Here is a 16,401-nt window from a genome sequence, read left to right as displayed (position 1 = left end):
ATTAATATTTTAGAAGAGAAATTCTTGAAGTCTTAATTCACATGGGTTCCTTTTTCAGTATTGTCTACAGAAGTCCACAAAAAAGTTAAAATGTTCTTTCAAGAGGAACAAAAGATATACAATTGTACACAAAAAGTCTTGAATTTTATTGAAATTTCAAGTCTTGTTTCAAACAAAAACTGCTTTCTTCGGACAAAAATATTCTCTCGCTGTCTTCAGATACCAGTAAGTCTAAATTGGTCCTTTAGTGCCTCTTTTTGTTGTCATCATCATGAGAAGTTCACCCTGCTGGTTTGTTCTGTAAGGTCTCATTTTTATCGTGTGAAGGAACGTACATGACGACCTCTTCCACTGCCTCCACTAACAAACTTTCCTCTTGAGCCACCGCTACCACCGCTATTAGCACTCGCCCAAGATGGTCCAATTCCACCACGGCCTCTGGAAGCACGATCACGAGGACTGGGTCGATAGCCTTAAAGCAAAGAAAAATATATTAACGGTGGTAGTGCCCACGGATTAGCCCCGCTGAGCTAGGGGCTGAACAAACATAAGGATACACAGTCCCTACCTTTGATTTATTTTCTAGTCTTTTTTCAATTTTTCATTAGACAAACATTGTTTTGTTTTAACTAAAGATGCAATTACCAGGGTTGTTAAAACAATTACATTGCAAAAGTTAGTATTAATGCAAGATTAAGATTGTAAATTCAAGCACTCAAATCAGCGAGTTTTGTAAATTTATAATGGATTACATTTTAATAACAGTTTATATTAAAGTATATTTTGGATTTACCATTAATGAACCATAGTTAATATATATTTAAAACTTTTACTGTATTTCAAGGTGCCTGCAATAAGCTTCATTTGTAAAAAGAAAACACAACTAGGAGCTTTGTACAATTTGATGCCCGCTTCCGTGTACTGTAAAAAGAATACCACATACCTGCAGAACTTAATGGCCTCAATGGTGGCAGGGGGCCCCTATTAAAATTGCTTTGACCCCCTCTGCTTTCATTGTAGGTGCCCCGTGGTGTATTTTGTGCACTCCAGCTTGAACCCCGGGCTCCTTCACGACGATTGTAATTTCCTAAACACAAAACACAGGTGCTGAGTAACGCTCAGAGTTCTCTGCACTGTTTAACTAGTAGTATGCTGCAATACATGACCAGTCTACTAGGAATAATTATACTGTAATAGGACAACAAGAATGCATCTACACACAACCCCAATGTTTTAGATGACACAAGGGGCTCAGAGTCCCTATATGCCTATCCAGCACTATCTATAAGGAGACTGATATATTAACCTAGAGATGGCTTGAGCCTACATCATAGGCACCAGTGTCAATACAGTGCTGAGACTGGCACGCCTAAAGGAACAGGATGCACACCATTACGCTTTGGAGATGCAGGGAACTTCCTCAATATACCAAGCTCCTAATGAGCTCTGTACGGATGAGAAACCTTACTGATTTGATGCAGTCACATCATGAAACTCATTCCAGAGGCCACGTATTATACAATCTGCCTGAATTCTAATACCTGGAACAGACTCTCACCAATACACAGCCAAACAAGGCTTAAGGCACCGAAGGCCTCAGACTCCAAGAAAAATGTTAAGGGAAAGACTTGAGTGGCTGAGATTAATTTAGACTACTGTCAGATACCTCACAGTTAGCAGCAGGGGTGAAACCTATCCTCTGCCACTGCATACTCTTGTGGCAAAGCCCCTTACTTCTGCAGCACACTGAAACTTACCTGTTTTTTAATGTACTGATTCAAATATAATGAACAATATGACCAGTACAGTATTTTGACAGTAAATTCACACAAATCTCAATTATGGAATGCTTTATCAATTTAACACTGCCCAGACCATTTTCACTTTTCCACATGCTACAGTATTTTTATATCAACTGCATTACAGAAGCTGTAATGGCAAAGCTGGAGGGTCTGGCAGCTGGCAAGGGAGTAGGTTGAGATTTTGGCACCCAGAAAGCTTTTGAGGGTTTTGCATCTGGGAAGTGGTTGAATCTCCTCCTCCTTGTGGATAGGGCAGAGGCTACTTGACCTTTCTTTGTATGGAGGGATAGCGGAGGAGAAGTTGGGGTACATACTGATTTTGGATTAGAGCTGAACAAATAACTGATTTTTCAGTTCAGTAGCTTAACCAAAAAAAAGTTTGTTTGAACTGAAACTTAAAAATTTTTCTCACCAAATGTAAAACTTGAAAAACAATTATTCAAAAACGTCAATTCAAAACAGTTTTGACATTTCTGGGGGGGGAAAAATCAGTGGAAACTATTCACCAAATTCAACCCAAATTTGCACATTTTCAGTGCTCCCCAAAATTCATTTTTTGGCAAATTTGCTATTCACCACACACACACACACAACAACAAAAAAATAAAAAAAATTTTTTTTGCCCATTTCTAGTTTGGGCATCTGTTGGAGGTAGAAGAGAATGCCTCATGAAGCACTAGAGTGTTTTATTAACAGTGCTGTAGGCAATACAAAGGTGGAAAGGAATGCACATCTATCCCCATAACTTCTCATTGCCATGTTTTTAAGGTTTTGGATGGAATGGATGTATCCTGCTGCAACCTTCACGGTCACAAAATATAGGTTTTTTTGTCTGCTAATTTAAAGAAAACCTAAATTCTGCAGCAGAATCTCTAGCCAGAGAATCACTGCAAACATGGGGCCCTGCACATTCTTCTTCTCAAGAAGACGGGGAGCCTTTCTAATCAAAATGCATTTAAAGTTGATAGTACCATTATGCTTAATTTGACAAATGCCCATATCATTTCACAACAAGGCAGTTAATTGTTTTTCTGTTACAGCTACAAGCACTCCTGTGGCCATTGCACACAACAGCATGAGACCAAAGAGTGAAGATCTAGCTAAATGCTTTTGCAAAAATGTCACTCAGACCATAACAGAGAATAGTTAAACATAGCTTTGGTTTAACTCCAGCATAGCCTAGAGAAACATTTTTTATCCTAGACAGTAATCAGTTTACTCCCAATCCTCAGATAAGAGGCAACATACCTTTTGAAGCAGGCGGTGTAAAGAATCTGTTCTGACTGTGAAAAGCTCCCCGTCCTCCACGATTCCCTGAGAACCCGCCACGTGAAGATATCTTCTGGGATACTTTTGGTGGCCTTTTAGGTTGTGGTATCCCATCTGGAGGGACCACTTCTTTGCTCTCTGCAGCAACAAAATCGTCCACATGCATAGAAGGTGGTCTGCTTGTATTCTGTTTCCTTTGACGAAAGATATCATGTGGTCGAATACCTTGTCCAAATCCTCCCCGGCCTCTTCCTCTAGGAGGTGGCACAACATGTGCTCTCTTTGCAGGTTCTATGTACTCAGATTTTCCACTATATAGCAAAACAAAATTAACAGGATTATTTACTGACCTAAGAATTTATTCCAGCTGAATGTTCGGCATTCTCTGCATTACTATTTAGTAGAAGTTTAAATTCATAATGTAAAAACTGTGTAACATAACTGCCAAGATACGATGAAGGTTAATGTTGTAGGCATGCTCTTTGCAGAAGTCTTTGCTTCTGCATATTTCAGAAATATGCATCATCCATAATATCTCACTACCTAACTACATAGCTTTGAATTCACTGCTCAAAAACCAGCTTTTTGTTAGTACACAATCTCAATCTCAATTTTAAGTACCTACCTGTGGATAGGTAGATATCTCCCACTCAGCTAGACTACATTAATTGTATACTGATTCAAAGTCAGCAATATGTCTTACCTTGAAGTTATAAAGGTCTCATGCTTGTGTTTGCCAAGTTTGAACCCTTTTGTGGTTTTTGTCCTACCAGGAGATGAAGGTTCTGACAAAAATGATCTCTCCAGTTCTGCTTGCAAGTCAAAGTCACTGCAGCCTTTCTCTGACAGTTCAATTAAGTCTACCTTTACCTGCAATAACAGAATACAGTTACACCACAATAGCCACAACCAACAACGCTGGGTAACACTTCAGTATTTTTGAAACAGGAGAAGTGCAGCAGAGGCAGAAGGAGCTCCAGCAGCAGGACGGGAGTAGTTCAGCTGGGGTTCCATCCTGCTCTGGAATCCCCCATAGGAGCACAAAGCCCCAATCAGCCCCTTTAACCCAAGTCATATGGGCTGAGAGAAAAGACGCAGCAGCACCTGTACAGTCCTGGACATCATCAATGGCAGGGCCTAAGGTTCAGATTTTGATTTTGACAGTCTGCTGTCTGATTCAATTAGAACTCCAGCAGGGCCCATATCCTGCCTGGAGAACAGCCTCACAAATTCAGTTATGTGACTTCTTTCTGTACAGGAGGGAGGCATAGGAAGAGACAGTCTGCTGAGGAAAAAGTTTATTTACATAATATCTGTCTTTGTGTATTAGTAAGAAGAAAGGAAGGTATAACTATGAAAAGATGAATGAGAATTAAGTTTGAGATGAGATATATTTGATAGTTTTCTCTAAGTATGGAAATCTAAGAATCTGTCATTGTTTCCATTAGGATTGCCTAACTTCAAAAGCAGTAACTCCCAGGAATAAACTCTTACCTATGGTACCCTCACAGCACGGATTTTTTTAAATCCAAAATTTGGAGGTCATGTGTAGAAAGACAAATGAAGTTTTTACAAATAATTTAGCCTGTAACTATGAACTTTTCTTTAATTTCTTTAGATCGCAAGTTCTTTGGGGAAAAGGACTGTCTTTTTTATTATGTGTATACAACTCCTAGCACAATCCTAATCAGGATTTCTGAATACTATTGCAGTATGAATAGATGAAAAAGAGGAAGAAATTTGGTTTCTCATATACCTGAGTGCCAAAAAGCTCCAAGAAGTGATATAGAAAGAGAACTTAAGAACATAAGAACGGCCATACTGGATCAGACCAAAGATCCATCTAGCCCAGTATCCTGTCTTCCGACAGTGGCCAATGCAAGATTCTCCACACGGAATGAAAAGAACTGGTAATCATCAAGTGATCCATCCCCTGTCGCCAATTGGGAACACCATCCCTGCCCATCCTGGCTAATAGCCATTGATAGATCTATGAATTTATCAAGTTCTTTTTTGAACCCTGTTATAGTTCTGGCCTTCATAACATTCTCTAACAAGAAGTTCCACAGGTTGAAAAAAAAAAAAAAAATCCCCCCCCCCCCCGCCCGAGTGTGAAAAAATACTTCCTTTTGTTTGTTTTAAACCTTCTGCCTATTAATTTCATTTGGTGACCTCTAGTTCTTGTGTTATGAGAAGGAGTAAATAACACTTCCTTATTTACTTCTCCACACCAGTCATGATTTTATAGACCTCTCTCATATCCCCCCTTAGTCATCTCTTTTCCAAGCTGAAAAGTCCCAGTCTTATTAATCTCTCCTCATATGGAAGCTGTTCCATGCCCCTAATCATTTTTGTTGCCCTTTTCTGAACCTTTTCCAATTCCAATATATCTTTTTTGAGATGGGGCGACCACATCTGCACACAGTATTCAAGATGTGGGCATACCATGGATTTATATAGAGGCAATATGATATTTTTCTATTTTATTATCTATCCTTTTCTTAATGATTCCTAACATTCTCTTAGCTTTTTTGACTGCCACTGCACATTGAGTGGATGTTTGCAGAGAACTATCCACAATGACTTCAAGATCTCTTTCTTGAGTGGTAACAGCTAATTTAGACCCTCATCATTTCACATATAGAGAGAGTGAGAGTGTTAGGATTATGTTTTCCTATGTGCATTACTTTGCATTTATCAACATTGAATTTATCTGCCATTTTGTTGCCCAGTCATCCAGTTTTGAAATCACTTTGTAACTCTTTGCAGTATGCTTTGGACTTAACTATCTTGAGTAATTTTGTATCATCTGCAAATTTTGCCACTTCACTGTTTACCCCTTTTCCTAGATCATTTATGAGTATGTTGAATAGGACTGGTCCCAGTACAGACCCCTGGGGAACACCACTATTTAGCTCTCTCCATTCTGAAAACTGACCATTTATTCCTACCCTTTGTTTCCTATCTTTTAACCAATTACCAATCCATGAGGACCTTCCCTCTTATCCCATGACAGCTTACTTTGCTTAAGAGCCTTTGGTGAGGGACCTTGTCAAAGGCTTTCTGAAAATCTAAGGTTATTGTGTATGCACTTTAACTATTCTGGAAGTTATTCCAAGGACCTCAGTGATTTTCTATCTGCTTCTGCATACACTTAAATGTGTGCAATATTAATTTTTAAGGCGCGCCTGCAGTGTCAGATTGTAGGGCAAGGGCAGAAAGAATGAGCCTCTCACCTAGATGGCATCATTGATACCCATTGGCAGCCCTCCTTTTTTAATTATTTCTGTTCTTAACAAGCACTGAGGCTGGTCAGGTGGAAGCCGGCCTCTTCCTGCTCTATCCTCAGCTGCTTCAAAAATCCCACCCTCTTTCCCCCTTCTTTGTGGAGACTGTTTAGACATATATTGACGAAGCAATAAGGAAAACTGAGATGTTTTATAAACAAATTCTACTCTCAGCTTAACAAGGAATACATTTATGACTTTTTTTTCTCAATTTTAATTAAGCCTTTTACCATATCCAGATCAGTGTCAATTTCTTCAGCCTGGAATGGTGAGAACCACATAGATTTCAGCTGGTCATCCATCACATCTGCCAACACATATGTTGTCCTGTAACAATGAATATCAAATGTATTTTTGATTAAAGGCCAATATCTGCTGTAAGTGTATTTGGTTATTGTACTGGGGTATCATGTGACTCCTCGAGTCACTGCTCTTGCAGAAGTGCTCTCTCAAGGGTTTTCTTTACATTCAAAGAAATTTAAGTTTGGTATTTTGTGGCCAATCAAGAAAATGCAGATTATAAAACATAAGCTTCAGCAAGAGCAGCAAATGTACTAAAACCAAGATTAAGCTAATACAGTAATTAGAAAACTGAACTGAAAAAACACTTCAGTACTAATTGCATCTCATGAAATCATTTTATAGTGTTATATTTAAATTTCACCTCATCTAAGCGCAAGGCTGCCTGAAAAAAGAACAGGATTCCTTCATTGAAATAGCATGAAAAACCTTTGTAAGAGCTACTGTGGGAGAAATCCTTATCTTTAGCATCATATGAAATTCCATTTGGAAGGAGTTATCAAATACAGTTTGTTCCCCTAGAATAAAGATATACTAATAATAACAGTAATATGTATAAAGCACAAAACCTGGAAATTAAATCCTACCCAGAACATACTAATCCATAAATTGTTGCATTTTTACAAGTTAAGCACACTCAACCTCCAACATATTTACTATTTTACCTATTATTAAACAGATTCTGGAGAGAGTCTGGTGCAGAAAGAACTGGTTCTACATCTTGGTCACTCAGAGGACAAGGATCGCCTGCTGATTCCAGCATCTGCCTAAGTCCAGCTACATTGTCCAATAAGGATTCAAGGCTGTCATCTTCTTTAGAACGTTCCTGCATAAGAGACATCACAATCAGGAATTTTTCCCAAAGATGAGAATTTAGAACAGTCAACCTTAAGTATTTGCCAGATTGAAAAGAAAATGTTGCACAGACTATTTTCTGCACACTATATTCTGTTCATCCATATATACTCTAAAATAAACAGATCCAGAAAAGCAGATAGGACAGCAGAGGGCACCCTAGTATCTTAAAAAAAGAACAAATAGCAGTCACCACTCCTCAGGGAGTCTAGCCTTTGTTTACATGCCAGCTGACTTGCAGTGGCTATTAAAGAGACAAGGTGGGTGAGATAATACCTTTTATTGGACTAAGTGCTGTTGGTGAGAGAGAGAGAGAAGCTTTCAAGCTTATACAGAACTCTTCTTCTGCAGTGGTTAGGCAGCTAGTTTAATAAACCGGTCCCAGCACACCAATCATCTTACTACCACCTTATGCTCCCTGTCTGTTGTATTCACCTGTTATCTCTTGTCATATATAAAGCTCTCAAGGGAAAGGATTATTGTCTCATATGTGAAAACAGTGTCTTAGCACAAGGGTTTCCCAAACCTTGATTGGGGCCTGTTGGCATTAACAAGGTACAAATAATAAATAATAATAAAGCCAGCATACAAACAATTCTGAGCACCACTCATAAAACCATTCTTACTCATTTCATTAGCTAGTGCAGATCAACATGAGCCCTCTTTACTAATAAGTAGACAAACATCTATACATACTTGTAAAGCGAGGTCAGCTAAGGACAAAAAATTAACTTGATTATTCAAAATTGTTTTACCAAAACATGTTTCTCCAGTTCAAGGAGCAAATTTTCTGGAGTTTCTTCTTTGTTCTGTAATAAATGTTTTAACTCTGCAGTAGTAAGACCCAGTGTTCTGGCTGGATGGGAACCATCTACTTCCATAAGACTTCCATCATCTCCACAACATCCCTGGGGGGGGGGGGGGGGGAAATAAAAAAAAAAAATCACACGCTAAAGCTAATTTTTTTTTTTTTTTTTTTTAAAACATCAAAAACTAGATCTTGTGACAGCATTACAAAACCTACAGCTACCCAGACAGACTTTAGAACAAAATACAACAATATGGAAATTCATTGGATTTCCACCAAAAACTATTTTTGGTGGATATCTAGTGAAACCATTACCTCCACGCCAGACACGTGCAAACAAAAACAAAAGATAATACTGCAGCTCAACTAATGGAGATAGAATACACCAAAATCTCAGAGGAAGATTTTTTAGAAATATATATATTATTTTTAGTGATTTAAAATAAAAACACACAAAATATATCATTAAATAAAGTATACTCAAAAGGACAAGGTTAGCTCATCCCATCAAGAGGTTCCTTTTTTCCATGTACTGTACATTGAAAATAGATTTGTATCATAGCATTAATAATGTTTCAGGTTGTTTCTATCCACATGTTAATTTTAGGGTTGTTTTTTTTTAATTAACACCACAAAATTCAGAAACACAGCAAATCTCTATCTTGACAAGACTCCAATCCAAAGTCTGGACACAATATCACACTGATCACCTCAGAAACCACACTTAAGGAACTCCACAGAATCAATTTGCAAAAGGGTCTTATATACTTACATGCCCCTAATATTACAAATTCTGTTTAAGAAACAAAAAAACTTCTACTGATAACTTCTCTCCCCCAGGTGTATTTCACTATCACCACACTCATTACAGCTACTGTCTCCTATTATTTAAATAACCAAATCTGTAACATCCCACCCAAAGTATTTTGAAGTTGCTCTGACAGGTCATAAGCATGCATGCATCTGAACTGTGCTTTTTAATTGGGAAATTAATGTAAAAATAAAAGGGAATCTATTTCTAAACTTCAGTAAATTTGAAAGATGAAGAAAACTGCTTATAGAAATACCACAATAGGAACAGAAATATGGGAAAGCAGTCCAAAGAAGCATTCCAAACATTGAAAATATGTAAAATTCATGAAAAAAATATATGAAGGCCAGATGACTGCATTTTCTCCCTGAGGAATGCAACTGGACTTTCTTCACATGCTGAGAAAAGTGCTACTCTTCATTAACAGACATTCTTTGCAACGTGTAGCGGGATTTGTTAAGCGATAAAGGATGCACTAAATTATTGATGAAAAAACATTATATCCAAAACTGAGCAAGCAGTTTTTACTTTTACATCACCTCTGTTATCTGTAACAAAAGCAGTGCTTCTACAACATTTGAAAAGCATTTAACATATAATCACTTACCAGTGTGTCGGAGTTTAGAATTTGTCTCATAAAATCCAAAAAAGAAGAGGCCAGTTCACCTGTATCCTTACTAAAGCTACTTATTACTCGCTTTGATACGGTATACAGAGCATGGTTGCGTTTTCTTAGAGAGCTGTTTTCATAATAAAAAGAGGGGGGAAATTACCTAGTGTTTATACCACATCTCACAATTGCTGCATTTTATTTCATTGTAAAAAAAAAAAAATAATAATAATAAAGTTGCATATAAGGAAAATAATCAACAGTAAAGTAACAGAATATTGTGTAGAACAGATTTAACTAAAATTCTCCTATGATGCAGTGTGACAGCCACTGTGTATCCATCCTCACTAAGGAGTTCCTATTCAAAAAACACACCACCACTTGATGACAGAGAACAAAAAAATGCTACAAGCAGCTCAATACCCATCTAGTCAAAGCTCATTATCTCTTAACTGTCCCACTTGAATTTTTTCATAATATATTATGGAAAAATTAAGTTTTTCTCAGCATGAAGTCTTTCTGCACAGAAAATAATTAGCATCTTAATATTTTTGGCAACCAAGAAACAAAAAGTGCACCACCACCCCCAAAATGATAACTACAATTCTTATCAGACAGTTGGGAAACCATGTAGTCCAGTGACTAGAATGCTCTATTGGGACTCACAATAGCTGGGCTCTATTCCTGGTTCAGTCCCTGACCTATTGTGTGGCCTTCAGTAAGTCTCTTCACATCTCTGTGCCTCTGATTTTCCTCCCACCTGTTTCTGTCTTATCTATTTAGATTGTAAACTCTACAGAGCAGGAACTACCTTATGTGTTTGCACAGTGCCTAGCACAATGGGGCTCCAATCATGTTTGGGACTGCTAGACACTATTGTAATACAAATAATAAGTCAGAATTAAAATATTCTCTCTCTACATCTTTGTTTCAGAAACTTGATCTGATTTTAAAATTCTAGATGATAAAAGGTTGTTCAAAATCACCTATAAAACAGTACCTCTTTAAGTGGTAGAATCCATAATCATGCTCTGTAAGGAACATCATTGTCCTGATACATGTCAGGAGACAATTGTAACTGGTCTCTGCATTAGCAAGTGTTTCCATCAGACAGTCACAGATTAAGGACATCAATTCCTTGCTTGGTAATGAATTGGAGAGCTGTTCTAATTCAGAAACAGATCCCTCTGAGGAACTTGGCAAAATTAGTGCTATGTCCTGTAAAGAGAAACCATGCCTACTTTATAAGCATTAAAATATCCATTATGTGTAGAGCTGGTAAACACTGACCATGCATTTAGACTATTTACTTTAATTTTCATGAAGACAACAATGGATTTGCTCAGTAGCTACTTAGAAACTTAAAAGTGTATTGGATTTTTAAAAGAATGTATTCAAAATTAAAATACAAATTGTCAGGTTTATTGTTTTACTGGTTGGTAACCAACACAAGAAACCCAAAATAAAAAAGAATAGTTTAAATGACACAAACAATTACTGTTTTTTGTTTTTGTTTTTAATATATGTAGGATGAAAATGCTGGCTAAGATACTACTGTACAGTACTGCTAGAAACAGTAATTGTTTTTAAATGATTCATTAAACATCTGCTGTATTGACTGAGATAGAGCTGCATAACACGAAAGGGCTGTCTAGACAAACATGCACACGTACACTATACATTTTTATTATATATTTATGTATATTCGAGTTGTCCCTCTCTATCACAAAAAATCGTTAAATCAACCATGATGAATAATTTGAGATAAGTCTTAGAATTGCTAATACCTTCTGGAAAGTTTAAAAACATGTTGATTCCTGCATATTGTAGAATTCATGCTACACAAAATAAGGTAAGACACATGATGTATAAACGCAAACTGATAATTAACCTCTTTACTGACTAAGCATGAACAAAGGCTGTTTTGTACTCACAACTCGAGGTGTCTGCACATAAATCACACATGTGCAAATGGATGCATGTACCTAACAATGTTTGTCCCTAAATGGTCTATTTCTTAAATATGTAGTTTTCAGATTCAATTTCCTATTTTACTGACTATTTTTACCTGACTGATTTTCTTAATGCTGAAATTTTAGGCTAACAGCATGTGACTAGTATTTATGTTTGTTAGAGGCTTCAGGCTGACAGCATGGAGGAAGAGATCTATTTATTCATTGATCAGGTAAAGCAAGGGCAGTGTGACCATCCCACTATTCCATCCATGTGCCAAAATCTTCACATGAAGGGGATAATTCAGTCTCCATGTCCATTCAATTCTTGGTCTCTACTGATGCCAAACAAGGGTTCTGGTTGCAAGAGTGATTTTTGTATATGTGGACACCTGTTCACTGAGATCAGCACTGAGAACAAACCCATTTCAAAGAAGCCAGTGAACAGCCATCAATGGTTATTTGCATCATATGATCTAAATCTAACTCTCCCCACAAAATTTTAACAGTAATTTTCCCTAACATTTTTTGGGAAAACAGACACTTAAGTGCAAACGTCATGGAGTTTGTACCCTAAGGAAAACAAAACATGACGTTAGAATGTACTAAAAACTAAGGGGCTGTACAAGAACTGATAACATTATCACAACAGTTCCCATCTGAGAACAGATAAATTAAGAATGCCCAAATTATCAAGGCATCAAGATTATAGATAACATTCAAGACCCTACTGCAAATGTAAAGAAAATCTTTTTCAGTGGCATATAACCACAGCAATCTAGAAGTTTGTGTACTACTCTCTTCTTTCTCTCTCTCTCTCTCTCACTCACACACCCACCAGATTATTTATAACGACATATAGTAATTTATATTTTAACTGTATTAAATACCTGATCACAGAGGGACTGCAAAATGGATGTTACATATTCAGCACATTGCTGATGAATAACATTGTCCCCAGTAGATCTCATTAAAGCCAACAGCTCCTGGAAAACTTCTGCATACTTCTCATCGCCTTTAATAGTTCCATTAACTAGATGCAAAATAGCTAATTTACAAGCTTTGTGTGAAGCCAAGGCATCAAGTAAAGCAAGTAATCGGGTAGTCTGGCCAGTATACTGTTTCTCTTTATCTTCTGTACTGCTGAAACAATATCAATGCACTTTAAAAACAGTGTTCCTACATATTAGAAAGTTATTAAATAGACTATATTGTACAACCATTTTCATTTTAGTAGATTTAAAAGTTTGTATTTTAAACAAAAACTATAATTTAAATGTTTAAAATTTATGTAATGTATTTAGAAATTTCTATCTTAATTTATATTTCTAGAAAACTACCACAACTACTACATTATTTGTATGGTTATATTGCATATGAACTCATTATCATCAATTTAAGAAATTATAGTTCACCTAAGCATATACAGATAGATGTTTTTAACTACTACTCATAATTTTGTTTCAATTTCTCCCAAACATTTCCTATAAACATACAATAATGTGAAATGCTTTACATTAAAATAATATATTGTTTGCTTGGTTGGCAACACAGGATATTATAGCAGACCTGGATTGAGGACTCAATCCAAGTCTGTAATGGACTAAAAATGTATCCAAAATTCAGTGTTCTTCACCTAAGAAAATTACTGCAGAGAACAGGGATGAATTCAACAGCTATTAAAAAAAAAAATCTTCGTGCAATGGAGAACAAAGATACCTTTGTAGATCTTCTACAACCAGATCCAATACAGTCCTCATGATAAGAAGAGCAGTTGGTGATGCCAAGTCACACAACTGAACACAAATACGCCTCAGCATATGCTGAATAGGCTGGCAAGTTGAACCAGAGAATGATCGAACTATTTCTTGTAGCAATTTGGCCTGAACGTGGAGATGCATGCTCCACAGTTTTCTGGTGTTGAGTGCTACCGATATATCATGTGGTTCAATAACCTGTGGAAAAAGTATAAACAGGCTCTTTAAAAGATTTTTGCTTTACAGGAGAAAATCATTCAGGACCAAATTGTGCCCTCCTCAGATACTTGCCCACAAATCTAGTGATATCAATGAAATCTGCAAGCATGTATCTCAGGACAGAATTTAGCCCTAAATTGCAAATTAAATTAATAGTCATCTCAACAGATTAGGTATTCCTTTGGGGCCTAGTCTAATCTCACACCAGTGTAAACACAATCACAATGAGGCTGTTTATTTTTATTCTTTTGTTAAACATCAAAAATTGAACATTAGAACTCCCACCTCTTCCGGTACTAATGTACATTGAAAAGTCCAAACATCTCTATGCAGCCATTTCAGCTCCTAGTTTTGGATACAAAAGCTGCAAGGTTAATAATTTAAGTAATATAATGGGATACCAGAAAACTAGCTAGTTAAATAAGAGACAAAATCAATGTAAGACTGACTTAAACCTCCAGTTATTTGGGAAGCTTAAAATTAACACAAAACATGCACACGTTGATTTCTGATGAACAATTAAATATACCTCAAAACAACCTATTTGATTACAAATCCCTTTTTAGAAGTCTCAATCAACCCTTTTATTCACCTCGGTCTTTTCCTCAACAAGAACATGATCTTTAAAGGAAATATAGAAGTTATTTATTAAATTGCTAATTTAATTAAAATCATACCTGAGTTGTTTGCATGGGCAATGGAAGAGGCAGCAATTCTGAAAGCAGTATAAGTCCAGAGAAAAATCCTTCAGGAATTCGCAAAATTGAAGAGAGGACCTCCTTTAACATTAAAGACCAAGTATTATTGGCCAAAGTTTCTTCTGAGATTGTAAGTTTTTCATTAACTCCCTGGGTAAAGGTCAATAAAATATCAATAATGTCATTCTGAATTTTTTGTTCATCACTATCTAAACGGCCTGAGAGAGGGATAGAACACAGAAGCATATGTAAAGAAACAAGTGCTGAAGGAACACGCATGTCTTTAAATTCAAAAGATCCACCCCTCAGGAGCTCAGTTAACATGGTTTTAAGGAGATTAAGTGTACATCGCGCCATGGAAATGGTAGTAACTCTGTGAAGTGTGGTTCCCATGTTGACATGGAGCCTCCAAGGCTGAATAAGAATACTGTTCAACTTTTGCAGAACACGAATGAAGGTGTCCATTCCTTCAGCAGAAAAGAGCTGAATAACTGCAAGGTTCCATTTAAGATCCTTCTGTTGACCTGTAAAGGGGCGGGGGAGGAACGAGGAATTAACTTTCACACATCTCATATCAATTATATTTAAATCAGACTTTATCAGGTGTGATTAAATAACAGATACTTAGAAGACTGGTTTTTTTTGTATCAGGAAGTGATCTGTAATATACCTTCAACAGGAGGTGGTGGGCATGCAACATGACAAAGAACACGGAGTGCAGTAAGAAGACCAACTCCTTCCTGGGTCATCAAACTATCAATATTCTATTAAAAAAGAATAAAGAACATATGTTACAAGGGACTAATTTTCAACAAAGATATGCTTGATACATTATACTAACCTATTTTACTAGTCTACATCATGTCAGAAGACTATTTAGCCATCACAATATATACAAAAAAAATTAAAGAGATTTTTTGTTATAAAGACACAATTGTCTGAACTAACTGATATGGATCATTAAAGAAAGCTGGATCTTATTGACATTCATTTTTCCAACTCTTCAAAAACCTGGTTCACTCTGTCTATGTTCTACTCATGGGCATGACTGAAACTGCCAAGTACTGATGCTCTTCAGTTGCAGAATAAGCCCTGTCAAAATTTACAAACATACAATACTTTAGGAAAACACTTCAAACTGTCACACTAAATTCCGTATGTCATCTTCCATCACAGATAACTGCCAGGTTGTTAGCAACTTTAAGACTGCCTCCTCTTACAAAATGAGCCTACTCCTTCCTTCTATTTCAATGGCATCACAATCTGCTATGCAAGTCACAGACTTTTCAAATGTTGGACTGAGACATCAAGAATGGAAGGACAGATTGATTGCTTAGGCAAAAGCTTCTAATGTCACATTCCCAAACAAAGTAACATCTGTATCAAAAATTTTACTAACCTGTTTAATATATTCAATGAGATTTGGGATACAATTAATTTCAAATCTAAGATTTTTCAAAGGTTCAAGCCACTTGCAGAGCTCTAAAAAACAAGATAATATTTTGGTGAACAGAAAGGTCATAAACTAGAATTGTATTTGTTTTATAAACCCGTGCTTTAAGAATAATTTAATTGATACAGACTATGCTATGCACTTAGATGAAAATTTGCTAGGTATGAGCCATAGTATGAATTATAAACAGAAGGGATTTTAATGATCTGCATTAACATAATGAGGAAGGGGGGGAAAAATCACATTAAGGCAGGGCATACATCTGATTTGAATGCTGTAGTATTTAGCTCATGCAAGTTTGGTGCTGAAATGATTTTTTGGCATATGACCATCTTATGGCCAATCACCTTCTAAATGGAATGAAAGTGAAAACCTGGAACACTGCTAGATTGGCAAGGCATTTTCCCTTTCTAGTAATTTTTTGGGGGGAAGTCCCTAATGAAGAGATTTGTTCTAGAAACAATATCAACATGTTATCTATTAGAAACACTCCTGTCCCTGTTTTCATTACTCCTACTCATACACGTAAACAATTTGTGAACATCACTTTGTATGTAAAACTAAATTATAAATGTTTTTT

General features: G+C 36.5%; 1 protein-coding gene across 2 annotated transcripts in view; it reads right to left on the bottom strand.

Annotated features, from left to right (window-relative positions):
* Positions 1-154: 154 nt before the first annotated feature.
* The window catches only part of VIRMA (vir like m6A methyltransferase associated), a 37,442-nt gene continuing 21,195 nt past the window's right edge, over positions 155-16,401 (bottom strand). The window contains exons 11-25 of one of the 2 annotated variants that reach the window (XM_065399301.1): positions 15,768-15,850; positions 15,039-15,132; positions 14,348-14,892; positions 13,956-14,015; positions 13,414-13,649; positions 12,585-12,837; positions 10,743-10,960; positions 9,740-9,872; positions 8,269-8,421; positions 7,324-7,484; positions 6,589-6,685; positions 3,775-3,941; positions 3,051-3,382; positions 944-1,087; positions 155-472 (exon numbers count right to left, since the gene is read on the bottom strand). In XM_065399301.1, coding sequence (XP_065255373.1) covers positions 315-472; positions 944-1,087; positions 3,051-3,382; positions 3,775-3,941; positions 6,589-6,685; positions 7,324-7,484; positions 8,269-8,421; positions 9,740-9,872; positions 10,743-10,960; positions 12,585-12,837; positions 13,414-13,649; positions 13,956-14,015; positions 14,348-14,892; positions 15,039-15,132; positions 15,768-15,850 — 2,834 coding nt within the window. In that variant the 3' untranslated portion in view covers positions 155-314. The remainder of the gene's footprint in view (positions 473-943; positions 1,088-3,050; positions 3,383-3,774; positions 3,942-6,588; positions 6,686-7,323; positions 7,485-8,268; positions 8,422-9,739; positions 9,873-10,742; positions 10,961-12,584; positions 12,838-13,413; positions 13,650-13,955; positions 14,016-14,347; positions 14,893-15,038; positions 15,133-15,767; positions 15,851-16,401) is intronic. The other variant, XM_065399302.1, reaches the window with a different exon arrangement.

This window comes from Emys orbicularis, chromosome 2, assembly GCF_028017835.1.
Source record: "Emys orbicularis isolate rEmyOrb1 chromosome 2, rEmyOrb1.hap1, whole genome shotgun sequence".
Lineage (NCBI taxonomy): Eukaryota > Metazoa > Chordata > Testudines > Emydidae > Emys > Emys orbicularis.
The sequence above is the reverse complement of the archived record's forward strand: the minus strand, read 5'-3'. Positions and strand labels throughout refer to the sequence as shown.